Below are 16,948 nucleotides of genomic sequence, written 5' to 3'. Positions count from 1 at the left end.
GGTTGTCCTGCTTCGTCAATAAACAAGCTACAGGTCGTCCAAAATGCAGCAGCTAGAGTCCTTACGAGGTCAAGAAAATATGATCATATTACCCCAATTTTACAGTCTCTGCACTGGCTACCTATTAAGTTCCATATCAGTTACAAATTTTCATTACTTACCTATAAGGCCCTCCTGCGTACCTAACTAGCCTTCTAACATGCTACAACCCATCACGCACCCTAAGGTCACAAAACGCTGGACTTTTGGTAGTTCCTAGGATAGTAAAGTCCACTAAAGGAGGTAGAGCTTTCTCACATTTGGTTCCCAAACTCTGGAATAGCCTAATGTTCGGGGTTCAGACACACTCTCTCTGTTTAAATCTAGATTAAAAACGCATCTCTTTCGCCAAGCATACGAATAATGTATCTTTTAAATTATAGTTGCATCCGATCAAATGTGCATTTTTATTCATTAACTTGGGTTAAGCTAATTTACTTTGTTGGATCAGCAGCTATGCTAATGATGTCTCTATTTTGTTTCTATGTTTTGCCACGGGATGGATTTACACAAGCTCCAGTCTGGATCCAGAACACCTGAGAAGAGATGATGCTGACCATCAGAGGACCCCAGATGATGCTAACCCTGAATCAACAAACAGAACTAACAAATATTGCTACAAGTGTGACTGCATCATATAATAATTATGAATTAATAATATTAATAATGTTCATCGTCTGGCTGACTACGTCTTGTATAAATTTTTTCTAAAAATCCTGTCAATCGTGGACAAACTGACAGTCACCACCATAAGCTAGCTACTACTAAATATTGTAGAAACATAATTTTCTGGAAAGTTGCGTTGTAACGATTTGTACTGTAAAAAGCGCTATATAAATAAACTTGAATTGAATTGAATTGAATTAACCACACAAAATAGGTTTTCGTTTGTTTCCTGTTTTCAGTGACTTAACCATGAACCCATGACCAATCCAAGTCATCGTTCTAACTGTAGCCACTATTCTTACAAGACATAAAAAACAGACATTTATGAGATATTGGTTAGATTAATTAGACATGGGAAAGTAATGACAATTTGATTTTTAATTGTCATTGCATAATCGAGAAGATCGATACCTCTGAAAGGCCAAAATCCCCATTTGAGGAGGGGGGTGGGTTACAGTACAGCTAGGTTCATATTTTTTTAAATAATAGTTTATAAAATAAATATATATCACAACAATGTGCTTCTAATATTTAAGAAGAATAAAAATAAGTGCACCGTATTCGTGGAATGTACAATCCATGCCCAAATTTGGTAAATATAATGTCAGACATCCACTTAAACGCCTTTCAATCATTAAAGTGGCCATGAGCACATTGTGGGAGGGCCTGCATGAGACATGGACGTTGTAAATGATGTAAGCAGCAGTAAGGTTGTGTGATCGCGCTCCGCGCTCCCGAGGCGCAGCAGTCAGAGTGCTCTGGGACAGCAGAGAGAACGGCAGCATCTGAGCAGTATGTATCTTTCAATAAACTCCACAAATTTAGTCGTCATTTTCGGTCACTTTAATGATTTTTAACATATTTTACCTGTGGTGTACTCACTGTCATAGAAAATATTAAACGAAATTACTCGATTTAAAAGCTTACCCTGTAATGTGAATGAGATTCCAAATAAATGTATGATTTTAACTACGGTTTTTGGGAAGGAATTTCTGAAACCACGTCTTTAAGTATCAGGATTTCGACAGTATTTAAAGCTACTGGATTCGATCCAAACCGAGTTTGTCAAAAGTCTCCGACTTTGAACGTTTATTATAAGCGCATATTTTCACTGTGGAACCGACAGATTTTAATAATTTTACTTCTCTGAACACCTTGAAGTTTTTATTTAAGCGACGTGTTTACGTGGTAGATATTATGTAGGAGGGTATCCTCAGTGAATACTTGCAGGTTAGATCAGTATTTATTCTGTAAACTCGGTTTATGGTGCCTGTGATTGCACAGTGTGTGTACAGTTATAGTATCTTCTTATATAACAGCACAAAACCACCTGCCCCATCAAGACCACTAACTCCAGACTAACACCTACTATCAGTCTATCACCATCGACAATAAACAGCAAACATGGGCAAGAAGGACAAAATGAATATATCAAATGGCAAAAAAGAGGAGAATGGAGATGTAAGGTAAATGACTTTACTCTTATAAAGCAAGCCAGGTTACACCGATGAGCTATTTGTAAAAAAAAAAAAAAAAAAAAAAAAAAAAACATTTGTCACAAAATATTTAGATAATTTATATATTCAAACAAGGACTATGTTAACTATGTAACTGTAAATTATATTTTAAAAAAATACAATTATTTTATTATTATCTTAGATTTATTAATTTTATTATTTATAGATTTTTTTTGCTTACTTACTCCACTTGCTGTAATTACTTCATCTTTCAAACTTAATTGTGAATTTTTTTTACAGCAGTGAGAAAAATGGCAAGAAAGAGGAGAAAGAAAAGGAGGAGATGGTGGGAACATTTGAAATAGTGAGTGAAATACTAAATAAATTATTAGTACTGTATTTGTAGTACTGTTGTCAGTTATGATTTGTGAAATTAAAAATACCTTCACAGCCATAAAGTTGTGTGTACTAAATCATTTTAAATATTTTTTTTATTTTTTTATAAATAATTAATTTTAAATATTTTTTTTTACATACTTCAGCAATCCTGTAACCAATGGATTGAAATAAGCCTAAATTAAAAATGGATATGGTGAAATAACTAATTTTGTTGATTTAAATTTCATGGATTATTTTCGCTAAAATGCCTTAAGACTAAATCCCTTGAACAATCTTGGCATTGATTTCAGGTTTTTCTATGTATCATGGTATTTTATTTCTCAGCTTTCACATTGCTGTTTATATTATTTTTAAGAGTCGATAAAAATATTAATATCAGTAAAAATAGATATCAAAAATGCTTTAAGACTAACTTATTCTTAAAGAATTGTGTCCGTGTGTCAGTTTCGCTACGCAGATGGTGTTGACATTTTTCTGATGCTGCTTGGCACAGTCATGTCCATAGCTAACGGGGCAGTACTTCCTCTCATGGTTATTGTATTTGGAGACATGACAGACAGCTTTGTGGATGATACAGTAGCAGAGAATATAAAGAATATCACCCTTCCCCCCAGTGAGTGTATAACTTGTATCCCTCGTCAATCTACTATTGTTTCAAAAGGAAATCTGTGATTTTTTTTTCTCAAAACTAACAATAACATAAGGTCTTTTCATGTCTAGACTTAACCATCCCACAGCCAAGTAATGAGACTTTAGGAGAGAAGATGACAAAGTAAGACCAATATGATTTGCATTGGAACGCTGCAATTTTCTTTCACGTTTTAATGTAATTTAAAAATCTTTCTTAGTGTATGATAGTCTTGTTTCTCCTTCTCAGGCATGCTATATACTACAGCATCATGGGATTTGTAGTTTTGGTGGCCGCATATATGCAGGTGGCCTTTTGGACTCTTGCCGCGGGACGTCAGGTGAAGAAACTTAGAAAGAGATTCTTTCACTCCATCATGAAACAGGAGATCGGCTGGTTTGATGTCAATGAGACAGGACAGCTCAACACACGCCTCACAGAGTATGAAGCACAATAAGAGTCATTTATCTACATATTATGCACACACACCTACATCACACTCTTTCTTTTCTCTGCAGTGATGTTTACAAAATAAATGAAGGCATTGGGGATAAGCTTGGCACGCTGCTTCAGAATCTGACCACCTTTTTAACTGGCATCATCATTGGTTTTGTCAAAAGCTGGAAGCTCACCCTCGTCATTCTCGCTGTTAGTCCTTTACTCGGGATCTCAGCTGCTATCATCGGAAAGGTGGGATAAACAAGAAATATGAAGAGAGCGTTTGAATGTTTTTACATCTATAGTAAGCTCCTGACTCACATAGTGCCCCCCTCAACAAACAACCCTATTTTAGTTTATTATTGTGGTTTTATCACTGTATACATTTCTGCCTAGTTGTAAAAGAGAATAAAATAACGTAAATGATCAACAAGGACAAATACAGAGATATTATAGCTTTAAGTTTGGCATCAGTGTGAAAAATAAAATAAAAAATGTATAAATATAAATAATATATAAATATTTATAATATATAAATATATAAAATATATATTTTTTTTAAAAATGTATTCTGCAAAGATGCATTAAATTGACAGAAATTACAGTACAGACATTTATAATATCATAAAGTATTGCTGTTTTAAAATAATGCTGTTTTTCGGAACTTTCTATTTATCAAATAAGTCCTGAAAAAAAGATATCACAGTTTCTACAAAAATATTAGGCAGCAGGACTGTTTTCAACATTGATGATACTTATTACAATTTTTACTGTAGGATGATGAGACTCTCCAGTAATGGCTGCTGAAAATTCAGCTTTGTAAAATTAAAATTATTAAATTTGATTAAATAAACGCAGTCTTGGTAAGCATAGGATATTTCTTCGAAAGTTATTTTGATGCAGTGAAAAAGCAACACTGCATCCCTGCCTCATTAGGTGATGACGACATTCACGTCGAGGGAACAGACGGCCTACGCCAAGGCCGGAGCAGTGGCTGAGGAAGTGCTGTCATCCATCAGAACTGTCTTTGCCTTTGGTGGACAGAAGAAAGAGATTCTGAGGTGTGTTTGAATGTACTTCTGTTTCTTAAAGAACGTCAGCACTGTTTCTTAGCGTAAGTCATGTTTTGTGGTACATGACACAGAGTGATAAACCACCTGACCCTTATATGTCCTAAACCTAAACCAGTTCAAATTTCAAACCAACTAAGAACCATAAAGACTTGACAACTTCGAAGGAGTTATGGTCAACATTATGGTCTGGTCTGGAAAGTTTCTGTCTATATGCTGTCCCAAAATGTGAATAGGAGAAACTTGGGAAGATGGTGTGGAATTAGTTTGATCATCGTATTTTTTACATCAAGGATAATAAATGACTTTTTTTTCTGTTTTCCAAAGGTACCACAAAAACTTAGAGGATGCCAAGAACGTTGGCATAAGGAAGGCCATCACTGTGAACATTGCTATGGGCTTCACATTCTTCATGATTTATATGTCCTATGCACTGGCCTTTTGGTATGGCAGCACTCTTATCCTGGCTGGAGAATTCAGTATCGGCCTACTTTTAACTGTAAGTCACAGCAGCGTTATTACAAAGCCTCACAAAACTCTGTGGTCTTCTGAATCCCAGAGTCACATTGGTCATGCTTTAAATGTTGTAGGATTTGAACCCCCACCCCCAACCCAAAATTCTTACATCATAATTAGCAAGTGCTCGTGTTTTCTTCATGGGAACTTGAAGCAGACTGATAAATAAGCAAAAGATTGCCTCACGAGTGCATTTTCTGTTCCTCTATTTTAGGTTTTCTTCTCAGTCCTAATTGGAGCTTTCGGCATAGGTCAGACGTCTCCCAACATCCAGTCCTTCTCTAGTGCAAGAGGGGCCGCCCACAAAGTTTTCCAAATCATTGATCATGTGAGTGAACTCATTATTGCTAATCATTATGCTTTCAGAGTATTACGTTACATAATTGTTGAAAGAAAAACAACTGTCCTTAGTGCAGTAGAAGATCCATAATGTAATTGCTTTCTGGGATGCTGAGCAGGATGTTAGTATATTATACCCTCAATAAAAAATTGCCTTAAAACTGTAAAATCTGAGCATTCGTCCCATCTAACTAACTAAACACTTCCCCTTTTCTAAAAATAACACTGTGATTTCTTTTGGTATGGTATCTGTTATTCAGATTCAGATGGAGTCTTCCTACAATAATTGTCACAACACAATATATTCATGTCTTTTAAAAGGCTGCAAGCCAAGAATATAACTAATTAACCTCTTTAACTGTTACCCAACCCCTCAGAAGGACACCTAAGTTTACTTTATAACAAATAAATCCTAATCTAACCATGGCAAACTCTTTATCGTTGGAAATGTCTAAGACTTCTAAATAGATATTTTACCACAGTTTTTTGTTACAAATTATGTAGGAAAAGTAATAGATTAATTTATGATAAAATCTACATCTTACCTGACCTTTGTCACAAAAAGTATTTTTTCATTGGCTTTTTTCCTATCACACTTTAGAAATCATCATAAATTATATATCAGTTGAAAGCTTAAAACCTCAAAGTGAATCTTGTGGAAACCATTAAAAATTGGGCATTGCATTACTGTGGAAACTGTACATTAATAAATGAATTATAACAATTCAAATTTGGATAGTGCACTTTCACATCTAGGTTAAAAAATGGGATTGACAGATAAAGGGTTAAAAAGATGGTATGAGTGTCATCATGTCCTGTGGTCATGATTTTTTTTTTTAATATTATGAAAATTGTGATTTCCAGGACCAGAAAACACATGGAAATGTATAATGATTGTATATGATGTTCTCTTCATGACTCAAAAAGAAAAAACTGAATCTACTATTTAGTCACACTGAAATCTGAAACAGAATACTTTACCACTTTTATAGATATGCTACCATTCGAAGGTCTTGGGTCACTAAAGGCCCATTCACACCAAGAATGATAACCATAAAGATAACTTTAAAGATAACGATATTGGCATCCACACCAGCGAACGATATTGTTTGTGTATTCTAAGCGGATGCGCGTCTGCTGCTTTAAATTCTCGAGCTCATTACAGCAGGATTGATTCTGATTGGTTGGCAATGTTTTTATCGTTCATTAGAAAAAAAAAATCATTCTGAAAGTGATTCCAACGATATCTTTTCTCTGTGCCTTTATCGTTATAGTTGTGGTGTGGAATCCGCTATTCTTTAATATTGAGAACGATTTTTAGAACTATATCTTTATCGTTATCTTTATAGTTATCGTGCTTGGTGTGAATGGGCCTTAAGACTTTTTTTTTTGTTTTTTTGAAAGTGGTCTCTTAATGCTCAACAATGCTCATTTATTTGATCAAAAATACAGTAAAAACTAAAATATTGTGAAATATTATTAAAATGTAAAAAATGTACTGTATTTTTATTGTGTGAATGCAGCACTCTTTCTGAAATGATTTTAAAAAGACACAAATGACTGGAAAATCCATGGAGAAGTCAAGAAAACCCATTAATCAAATAAGTCTGGGAAGCCTGACCTTTGAAGTATATTGCATTGTTTTCTTACTTTGTTGATTTATAGCTCCAGGTATATTCTGGTTATTTTGACATCCTTTCAGCTGCACTGTACAGTACAGATCATTTAGCCAATCATATCGCCTTCCTCCTTCAGAAAGTGCAGTTCATACGGCTTTAATTTTTTGAACATTTAAACATTAGCAGAGCAGCAACACTGCCTGATATGTAACTTCTCTTCGGTGTTCCAAGAAGGGCAAGCCTGAACAATTAAAACACACACACACCGGACTAAACTTTGTCTTTATTTAGACTCAGATGTTCAAGTGTAAACAAACATCACACACACAGTGAGCAGACAGCGGCTTTGAGATAAAATCCAATGACAAAAATGTGCGCAAAAATAATCCAGAGACAAGTTGCGTAACTTCCCCTCATTGTGTTAGCACCAGGAAAAATGGCCTGGTCTCAGGATCAGAGGTGCTTCCCTACTGAGATCCAATGAATAGAAGACCACAGGGAACCATTTTTCTCTGGTGTAGAGCAATCAGTGTGATATTGACGTCTATTAGTCTGAATGAGGTTTGATTATGAACTTGTATTTAAAAGAATACATTTCTCTCATTATCCTTTTTTTCCACCAACAGGAATCCAAAATCAACAGTTTCTCTGAGGAAGGCTACAGACTTGATGTCGTAAAAGGAAACATAGAGTTCAAAAACATTCACTTCACATACCCCTCACGACAGGATGTGAAAGTAAGACCATCAAACGATTCATTAAAAACCATCTGAACAAAATAACTTTACAGAACCAAAAGACTCCAGCTATGGCTCTGTTTTGGCTTGTAGGTTCTGAATGGCTTGAATCTCAAAGTCATGAGTGGACAGACCATTGCTTTGGTGGGCAGCAGTGGGTGTGGAAAAAGCACAACGATCCAGCTCCTACAACGCTTCTATGATCCACAGGATGGAACGGTAAGTATTAAGAGAGGCTGAGAGGTACAATCTCCTTGACCTTCCTGTTCTTTTTCCCAGCTTTACATTTTCTTTTCCTCTAACCTCTCAGGTGACTATAGATGGCCATGATATTCGCTCTCTGAACGTGCGAGGTTTGAGACAACTGATTGGTGTAGTAAGCCAGGAGCCAGTGTTGTTTGCCACAACCATCTCAGAGAACATCCGCTATGGCCGCCAAGATGTCACCCAGGAGGAGATCGAGCAGGCCGCACGTGAAGCCAATGCCTACGACTTCATCATGAAGCTCCCAGATGTACATCATTTTACTTTTAAGTTAATTTGATCAATCAGATTAAAAAGATTGATCAGGTAGACTCTGACCAATATTTCTGTTCATTTTCAGAAATTTGAGACTCTAGTTGGAGATAGAGGCACCCAGATGAGTGGTGGACAAAAGCAGCGCATTGCTATTGCAAGGGCTCTTGTGCGCAACCCAAAAATCCTTCTTCTTGATGAGGCTACGTCTGCTCTGGATGCAGAGAGTGAGACTATTGTGCAAGCAGCGTTAGATAAGGTAACAAAAAATAGCGGTCTGGAAATATTGTGTGTGTGTGTATCTAGATACCAATTTTTTATACATCTGTATAGGTCAGGCTGGGCAGAACTACCATTATAGTGGCTCACCGGCTGTCTACTATTCGAAACGCTGATGTCATTGCTGGATTCCAGAATGGGGAAATTGTAGAACTGGGCACACATGACGAACTGATGGAGAGAAAAGGAATCTACCAGTCTCTTGTTTCTATGCAGGTTAGAAACTCATGCTATGCAGAAACACATGAGTTTTGTATGCAACTGTGGCACATTGCTGTTAAAAACATGAAAGGTCGTCAGAGCCTATTGTCTTGTCAGTAGTGCACTGACATATGAAGGAGTTGCTCTTGGTTGAGTTCGAGTTTGAGTCACAATCAAGGACTTTTCCTGGTCCTATTTTCCACTTAATTGTTTTCATTCTTTCATTTTCCTGATTAAATTTAAATTTAAATTCCTGGTTAAATTTCATTGTCCATTAAAGGTGAAAAAAGCCCTTTGACATAGCTTTGACATAACAGTGATCTGTAGCAACTAGAAATCATTCATGTTCTACAAGAGCTGCCAAGTCTGAAGCAACATGAGTGCCAGTACCTATGAAAGATATTGAGCAGATAGTAAAGCTCACACGATCTTTGTCAAATATTTCTGTAAAGTAGCAACCAAAACTACAGGGACTTGACAATCTCAAATGGTTGAATTACTGTCAATGCGTCCACAAGGTAACATTTTATAAATATGTAATGTTGAAGCTGAAACATGTTATCCTTTAAGTCTAGTGGTATTGGTCCTGCCTGCTATGTTTAACATCAGAAAAGAAAAGTTTAAAAGGCCAGCAAGTTGTTATGTTTTGCTGAAAGTTTATAGAGTCAAGTATTTATTTCGCATGCTCTGATAAATTGTGCGTGATAACCAGCATTGGGTAAATTACTCAAAAAAAGTAATCCACTACAAATTACAAATTACTTTTTTAAAACTGTCATTTGATTACTTTACTGATTACTGCATTTAAAAAGTAATCAGATTACTAATTACTTTACTGTAAAGTTACTTTCAAGTTTACTTTACTTTTCAAGTTATCAAACCTAGAAAATACACTACTAAGAGAAACAAATTTTTCTCAAATTCGAATTCAAATACGACCTTTCATTGCATCTAAAGGCTGTAGGACTCGTCTGCACTTTAACATGATTTAACTTCATAATTTTTAACAATTTAAATAATTTGTAACTTAAGTAATGTAATTTTATTGGCATAAGTAACTGTAATCAAATTGCATATATTTAAAATGTAATGCATTACTGCGTTACCAGGAAAAGTAATTAGATGACTGTAACGCGTTATAGCCAACATGGAAAATGAATTCTGTGGTTTATTATAAGTTTCCTGGTTTGAATCACAGATGTTTAGGAGCACAAAGGACACAGAGGAGTGCAAAGAGGAGATGACTATGGATGAAAAGAGTCCCTCAGTCAGCTCTCTGAATGATCGCACACTCTTCAGACAGAAATCAACAAGTGGCTCAGAAAAAGTTCAGCAGGATGAAGAGAAACAGACAGAGGAGGTAACAGACCAGGTGTAGACAATAATGAGGGTCATGTTTTCTTTCCTTTTTGTATTTTTTGATTAGATATTTTGGTTGAAATTATTTAACATAGTTCTTTTTCTATTTGTTCTCTCTTTTGTTTGTAGGAGAAAGCTCCAAACATCTCCTTCCTGACAGTCCTGAAACTGAATGGACCGGAATGGCCATATATGGTGTTTGGAGTATTATGTGCCACCATAAACGGAGGCGTGCAGCCTGCATTTGCTGTCATTTTCTCTAAAATCATTGCTGTATGTTGCACATGAAAATTAAATATGAATAATGATAACCATAATTGACAGTCAGCATTACAGAGACATTTTTCCTCAAACATTTATTTTCCTGTCTCCTCATTTCTTCTTCTCTAGGTGTTTGCTGAGATAGATCAGGATGTTATACGAAAGAGGACTGAGCTCTACTCTCTGCTGTTCGCTGGCATTGGGGTTGTGTCCTTCTTCACTTTGTTCTTTCAGGTTTGTTTTCTGTTACAGCATCAATGTTCAAACACAGAAAATATAAACTGCTTTGAATGCTAAACAAAAATTGTATAACTTGACTATGTATAATAATAAACTACTTGGGTCCCATCTTGATACACGTTCAGTTCAGAGATGGAGAAGTATGGTTTTATAGATCAAAGGTGTTCATGTCACGTTTATGTTCTGATAAGCATACATGTGATGGCCATCCTGTACATTGAGTGGTAGTAAAAAGTTCATATGATCTTTCTTATCTGAAAGCTGATGACTGTTGTGAAATACCACTTTGTAAACACCTATGAATATCAGACAGATCTATGAATTATTTGCCTAGTCAAACTAAACCTGCTAAAATGGAACAATAGAACTCAAATAGCAAAAAAGAAAATATATTTAAATGTAAATTCACAAATGTATTATAAAATTACATATGCTTTGAATTTATATTTCAATTTAAATGTTGTTCTTTCTTTTCTTTCTGTTCAAAGAATACTGAAAAAGTATCAGTTTCCACAAAAATATTGAACGGCTGTTTTGATAATACCCAATGTACCTTGAGTACCAGAACAGCATATTAGAATGATTTCTGAAGGATCGTGCGAGACTGAAGACTAGTGTAATGATGCTGAAAATTCTGCTTTGCCACCACTAGAATAAAAAAAAAAAAACATTTTTAAATATATTAAAATAGAAAATAGGTTTCACTCTATTACTATTTTACTTTGTTTTTGATCGAACAAATGCCTTGGTGAGCAAGAGAATTTCATAAGACTTTCCCATCAATAATGAAAGCCATTTTATGGATTTTATGAAGAAAAAAAAACTGTGCTTCATCAAATAAAAATAAAATACTATTATAGCTGTCAGAAGATATTAAATGCACTGTATTAGTCAAAAGGCATGACAATTTTTAAGAACTCAATAACAATGTTATGTCTTTCATCTTTGTGTATTTTTCATAGTTTTTAATTTATTTTAGGGTTACTGTTTTGGAAAAGCTGGTGAGATTCTGACCATGCGACTCAGGTTTAAAGCCTTTAATGCTATGATGAGACAGGTGAGACGATAACTGACATAAACCAATCATCTCAAGATTCAATCATCTCAATCATCTCAATCATCTCATGATTTACCCCAAAGAAGCTTTATATGGATGTCTGCTGATGGAGAGTAGTACGACGCCTGTCTGTGTGTATTTTAGGACCTGAGCTGGTATGATAACAGTAAGAACAGTGTGGGTGCGCTGACCACCAGACTGGCTGCAGATACAGCTCAAGTGCAGGGTGTAAGTCTTATTTCCTATTTCACCACAGAGAGTAACACATAGTCCCACACATTGTCCCAAGCTCCTAAATTGTTAGCCATGTAGAGTAACAAAATAGCTCATCACTAATTGCACTATGACTCCCTATTTCCTATGTACTGTATTTTTTAAGCTCCATTTGATTTCAGCTTAGTCTGCTCTATTAATGTCAAACACTGTATATTTGTATGATAAATGTAGTACAGATTAAATACTGTTTCAATTTAAGAAATCAAGTTAAGTGTTGAAAATGACATCTTTTTTTTCCATATTAACACAGTAGCTCATCACAAATATCACACTGACTTTATTTCCAACAGGCAACTGGTGTCAGATTGGCAACACTGGCGCAGAATGTGGCCAACTTGGGCACCTCCATTATCATCTCATTTGTGTACGGCTGGCAGCTGACCCTCCTCATTCTCTCCATTGTGCCGATCATGGCTGTGGCTGGAGCCATTCAGATGAAGTTACTGGCAGGACATGCTCTAAAAGACAAGAAAGAGCTTGAGCAAGCTGGGAAGGTGAACATTTATACTTGTACTTTAATGAAGCACAAATCAAATCACTTGTCTTAAATGACTATCTTGTCTGCAATGTATTTTTTTCCCATTCAGATTGCAACTGAAGCCATTGAGAATATCCGTACTGTGGTTTCATTGACCAGGGAGAGCAAGTTTGAGACTCTGTATGAGGAAAACTTAGTTGTGCCCTACAAGTATGTTTAAATAATGACTAATAGTTATTCTATTATATATCTATTAGGATTCAAAATGAGCTTGATGTTTGTCTGATTTCCTTAGAAACGCTAAGAAAAAAGCACATGTTTTCGGCCTGACTTTCTCCTTCTCTCAAGCGATGATCTATTTCGCTTATGCTGGCTGTTTCAAGTTCGGCTCTTGGCTCATTGAACAAAAGCTGATGACCTTCGAGGGTGTCTTTCTGTAAGTGACTCAATACATGTCTGACTCTCTCACAGCAGACTATGGAATATGTCACATTGTCACAGGTAGTTCAAATGCGTAAAAAATAAACAGAAGTGAGTGAGGTCAGGTAGTAGAGACACAAACCAGCTAAAACACTACAGTGCAGGGGTTAAGTGGGAGTGGATTGGGCGGTACAAAGTCCGCTGGTTTCTACAGTATCAGTTAATAATTACAAAAGATAAAATGAGTTAGAACAATCTATCCAGATGAGCAGTGAATGTAGATATTCTCAACACAGAAACAAAGCTGGTGATTCATTACATTTACAGAGAGAAGATTCAAGAGGATCCATGTTATCTAACAAGTGGGCTCTTTTAAACAGAGCCATAATTAAAACTCTTAATAACTAATTAAATAGCTGTGTTTACCCATAGGCCCAGAGTCTAATAAAAATTATGAATCATTCTAAAATAAATGTTTTTTGTCAAATACATGTTGGACACAATTACAGACCTACTTAGATTTTTTCAGACAAAATTTGACAAATTCTGTGACATTCCGTGTTATAGAGTAAATTCCATTTTTATTACTGTTTTTAGTGTGTGTGTGTGTGTGTGTGTGTGTGTGTGTGTGTGTGTGATATATATATATCTTTTTTTTTTTTGTTAATGTTAACCCTGGGTGATCTATCTGTCTGTGTCTCTCAGTGTGATCTCAGCTGTGGTGTATGGAGCAATGGCTGTTGGAGAGGCAAACTCATTCACCCCAAACTACGCCAAGGCCAAGATGGCTGCTTCTCATATCCTGATGCTCATCAACAGAGTCCCAGCCATTGACAGTGCCTCAGAGGATGGAGACAAGCCGGTACTCCTTACACGCATGCACCTGAACACCAGAATACACCCTATGCCCAATACACGATAAAAAGCTTTCTGATTGTAGTGAGTCTTAATTCTAGCCACGATCTCCCAAGTTCTTAGAAGCATGTCATGAAATGAGTAATCGCCCACTTCTGCTGTTCTATCCTAATCTGATAAGACTCAGGCAGAGCTGGACTCCTGTGCCATTCAATGTGTTCATCAGGAGACTAATAATTTGCCATGTTGACAGTAGTACACACAAATGTGCTCTGATGTTACTATTTCCTGTGATCTTTGTAGGATAAGTTTGAAGGGAATGTGAGTTTTGAAGATGTGCTTTTTAACTACCCGTCCCGGCCGGATGTACCAGTGCTGCAGGGTCTCAGGCTCCGGGTGAAGAAGGGGCAAACTCTCGCTCTGGTGGGCAGCAGTGGCTGTGGCAAGAGCACCACCATCCAATTACTGGAGAGATTTTATGACCCTCAGCAGGGCAAAGTGGTAGGAAAACACACATACAGACGTGACTCGGTGACTCAGAGACCACATCTTATAGCTTTTTTAGCATATATTATATGATAACTTTTATTGACAGGTTAATGATTTTCCCACGGGTATCTAATTGACTAAATAGTTTCACTCATCCAACTCAGCAAGATGTCATTCACATAAATGCACTGTCATTCAGTACACAACAGCCTTGGAAGTCAAAATCTTTCTCAAAGGTCAGTGATAAGGTATCTTGAGGCAGGCCAAGAAACAAGGAAACCCGGATATGCACATTAAAGGATGCTTGACATGCTTAATGCATGCACATGAAGGTCCTTGACCTTTATGACTCAGACCATAACACAGACCTGTTTAAAAAAACTTTATTATAGCAAAATAATATTTAGCCATCAGGGCCAAAAGCAAGATACTGTACCTGTTACAGAAATTTGAATTGGATAATAAAGAAGCATTAAGATGCATTATACCAGTAATAAAACATTGTTTTGGTAAAAGTTACCCTTTATTAACAGATGCTGGATGACAATGATGCAAAGCAACTGAACATCCACTGGCTGCGCTCGCAAATTGGCATCGTTTCCCAGGAGCCTGTGCTGTTTGACTGCAGTCTGGCAGAGAACATCGCATACGGAGACAACAGCAGAAAAGTCAGCCAGCAGGAGATCGAAGAGGCTGCTAAGGCTGCTAACATACATTCCTTTATAGTGGGGCTGCCACAGGTACAGTGCAGCCATCATCCTCATAGACACCCCACTCAAGAGTCAGTCAGGGGGCAAAACTAAGAACTTTACATTTATTCAAGAAAATACATTTATTCAGCAAGGACACATTCAATTGATCATAAGTGACAGTAAAGACATTTTTATGTAACAAAATATTTATACTTCAAATACAGTAAATGTTCTTTTGAACATTTGATTAATCAAAGAATCCTGGAAAAATACAGTAAGCAGCACAACTGATTTCAACCAACAACAACAAAGTTATTAAAGGATCATGTCACACTAAAGACTCAATGGCTGCTGAAAATGTATATATTAAAATATATTATGCCATATTTTAAGATATGAAATTGTTATTGTAAATTCTAATAACATTCACATTAATAACTTCAAATGTTATTATAGTTTTAAATTGTTTCAAATAAATGCAGCCTTTATAGCCCAAGAGACTTATTTTTAAAACCTAAAAATATAGTACCAACCCAAAACAGTAGTGTACATTAGAAACAAAAAATAATGTTCTAATCTTGAAAAAAAGAAATAATAATAATTAAAAAAAAAAAAAATATATATATATATATATATATATATATAAAGAAAGAACATATATAAATATATAAATATATAAATGCATATACATATACACACACATGCATAAACACACACACACACACACACACACACACACACACACACACACATATATATATATATATATATATATATATATATATATGTATATATGTATATATAAAATGTTTTCTTTTTTGTATAAGTATAATTTTTGGTATACATATTTTTTTTCATTTATATATATACCTATAATGACTGTCTACAATTTAACCATATAATATTGTGTTTTGGTTGCAGCAATACCAGACACAAGCAGGTGATAAAGGTACACAGCTGTCAGGAGGGCAGAAGCAGCGTATTGCTATAGCGAGGGCCATCCTCCGCAACCCCAAACTCCTGCTGCTCGATGAAGCCACATCTGCTCTGGACACGGAGAGTGAGAAGGTTAGATCACAGTTCACACAACAGCAGGATACACTCATACACCGTAGAGTTATATACTGTAGCCAAACTCATATCATCTATCAAAAACCAGAAATCAAAGCTATGAGTCTGCAAAAAATGATTGCTTTTGGTTACCCGTTCATACGGTTGTACAGTATTCAAGGTGCTAGAAAATAGTGAAGAGACTGTATTTCTTTTACTCAATTTCCCTGGTCTCTCTTCTCTCTGTCCTGTGAGTAGATAGTGCAGGATGCTCTGGATAAGGCACGCGAGGGCCGCACTTGTATCATCGTAGCCCACCGGCTGTCCACCATCCAGAACGCAGACCGTATAGCTGTGGTCCAAAACGGGGTTGTGATCGAGCAGGGCACACATCAGCAGCTCCTCAGCCAGCAGGGGGCGTACTACACCCTCGTCACCTCTCAGATGAGTCACTGATGGTCAAGAGCAGATTCTAGGTAAAAATAAAATAAAAATACACGCAGGCCTGTTTTACATTTTGAGTGCTATTGCTACAGGAAGCCATGAAAAAAATAAGGATGTCTTATTTTAGCAGAGCAGTGGCCTGACTAAATATTGTGTAACTGTTCGTGCCTTGTTGTTTTGTACTTTTCAGTTTTAAGATGTAACATTAATCCAAATCAAAGCTTTCTTGTTGCTGATTTAATTGTATTTAAAAAAAAAAAGGTATTTCTATTAACCGTTCTACCAAGCACTACCATATTCTGATTTCCTGGTCACACACTGTGTACATGCAGAAGGCAGAACATTTCAAATGTGACTGTCTTTGCATAATAATGTACAGTAATTTATATATACATAATTGGTCCATTTGTGCCTAATTCCAAA

The 16,948-nt window shown here is 36.1% G+C and overlaps 1 protein-coding gene across 2 annotated transcripts; it reads left to right on the top strand.

Annotated features, from left to right (window-relative positions):
• Positions 1-1,391: 1,391 nt before the first annotated feature.
• abcb4 (ATP-binding cassette, sub-family B (MDR/TAP), member 4) lies at positions 1,392-16,631 on the top strand. Of its 2 annotated transcripts, none has more exons than XM_026284845.1 (28): positions 1,392-1,497; positions 2,025-2,171; positions 2,466-2,526; positions 3,006-3,174; positions 3,282-3,333; positions 3,439-3,630; positions 3,708-3,879; positions 4,564-4,688; positions 5,025-5,196; positions 5,428-5,541; positions 7,798-7,908; positions 8,002-8,127; positions 8,219-8,422; positions 8,513-8,683; positions 8,758-8,919; positions 10,103-10,264; positions 10,393-10,536; positions 10,654-10,758; positions 11,744-11,821; positions 11,966-12,049; positions 12,388-12,591; positions 12,685-12,785; positions 12,871-13,011; positions 13,701-13,857; positions 14,154-14,351; positions 14,873-15,079; positions 15,953-16,099; positions 16,340-16,631. In XM_026284845.1, exons 2-28 carry the CDS (start codon positions 2,110-2,112, stop codon positions 16,535-16,537), a joined length of 3,819 nt encoding a protein of 1,272 aa, XP_026140630.1. In that variant the 5' UTR covers positions 1,392-1,497; positions 2,025-2,109; the 3' UTR covers positions 16,538-16,631. The 2 variants fall into 2 exon arrangements, with proteins under 2 accessions (XP_026140630.1, XP_026140629.1); XM_026284844.1 differs by having other exon boundaries at positions 2,463-2,526.
• Positions 16,632-16,948: the final 317 nt, after the last annotated feature.

The sequence above is a fragment of the Carassius auratus genome, chromosome 16, assembly GCF_003368295.1.
Source record: "Carassius auratus strain Wakin chromosome 16, ASM336829v1, whole genome shotgun sequence".
NCBI lineage: Eukaryota > Metazoa > Chordata > Actinopteri > Cypriniformes > Cyprinidae > Carassius > Carassius auratus.
Note: the sequence above shows the minus strand (reverse complement) of the source record. Positions and strands in the feature narration are given on the sequence as shown.

What these genes read in the sequence shown, in the direction of transcription:
- abcb4 (XM_026284844.1), top strand. Translation starts at nt 2,110, where the DNA reads ATGGGCAAGAAGGACAAAATGAATATATCAAATGGCAAAAAAGAGGAG. An exon ending in CAGAAGAAAGAGATTCTGAG is followed by an intron (nt 4,689 to 5,024) that starts GTGTGTTTGAAT and finishes TGTTTTCCAAAG; the next exon opens with GTACCACAAAAACTTAGAGG. An exon ending in CAGAGGATGGAGACAAGCCG is followed by an intron (nt 13,858 to 14,153) that starts GTACTCCTTACA and finishes TGATCTTTGTAG; the next exon opens with GATAAGTTTGAAGGGAATGT.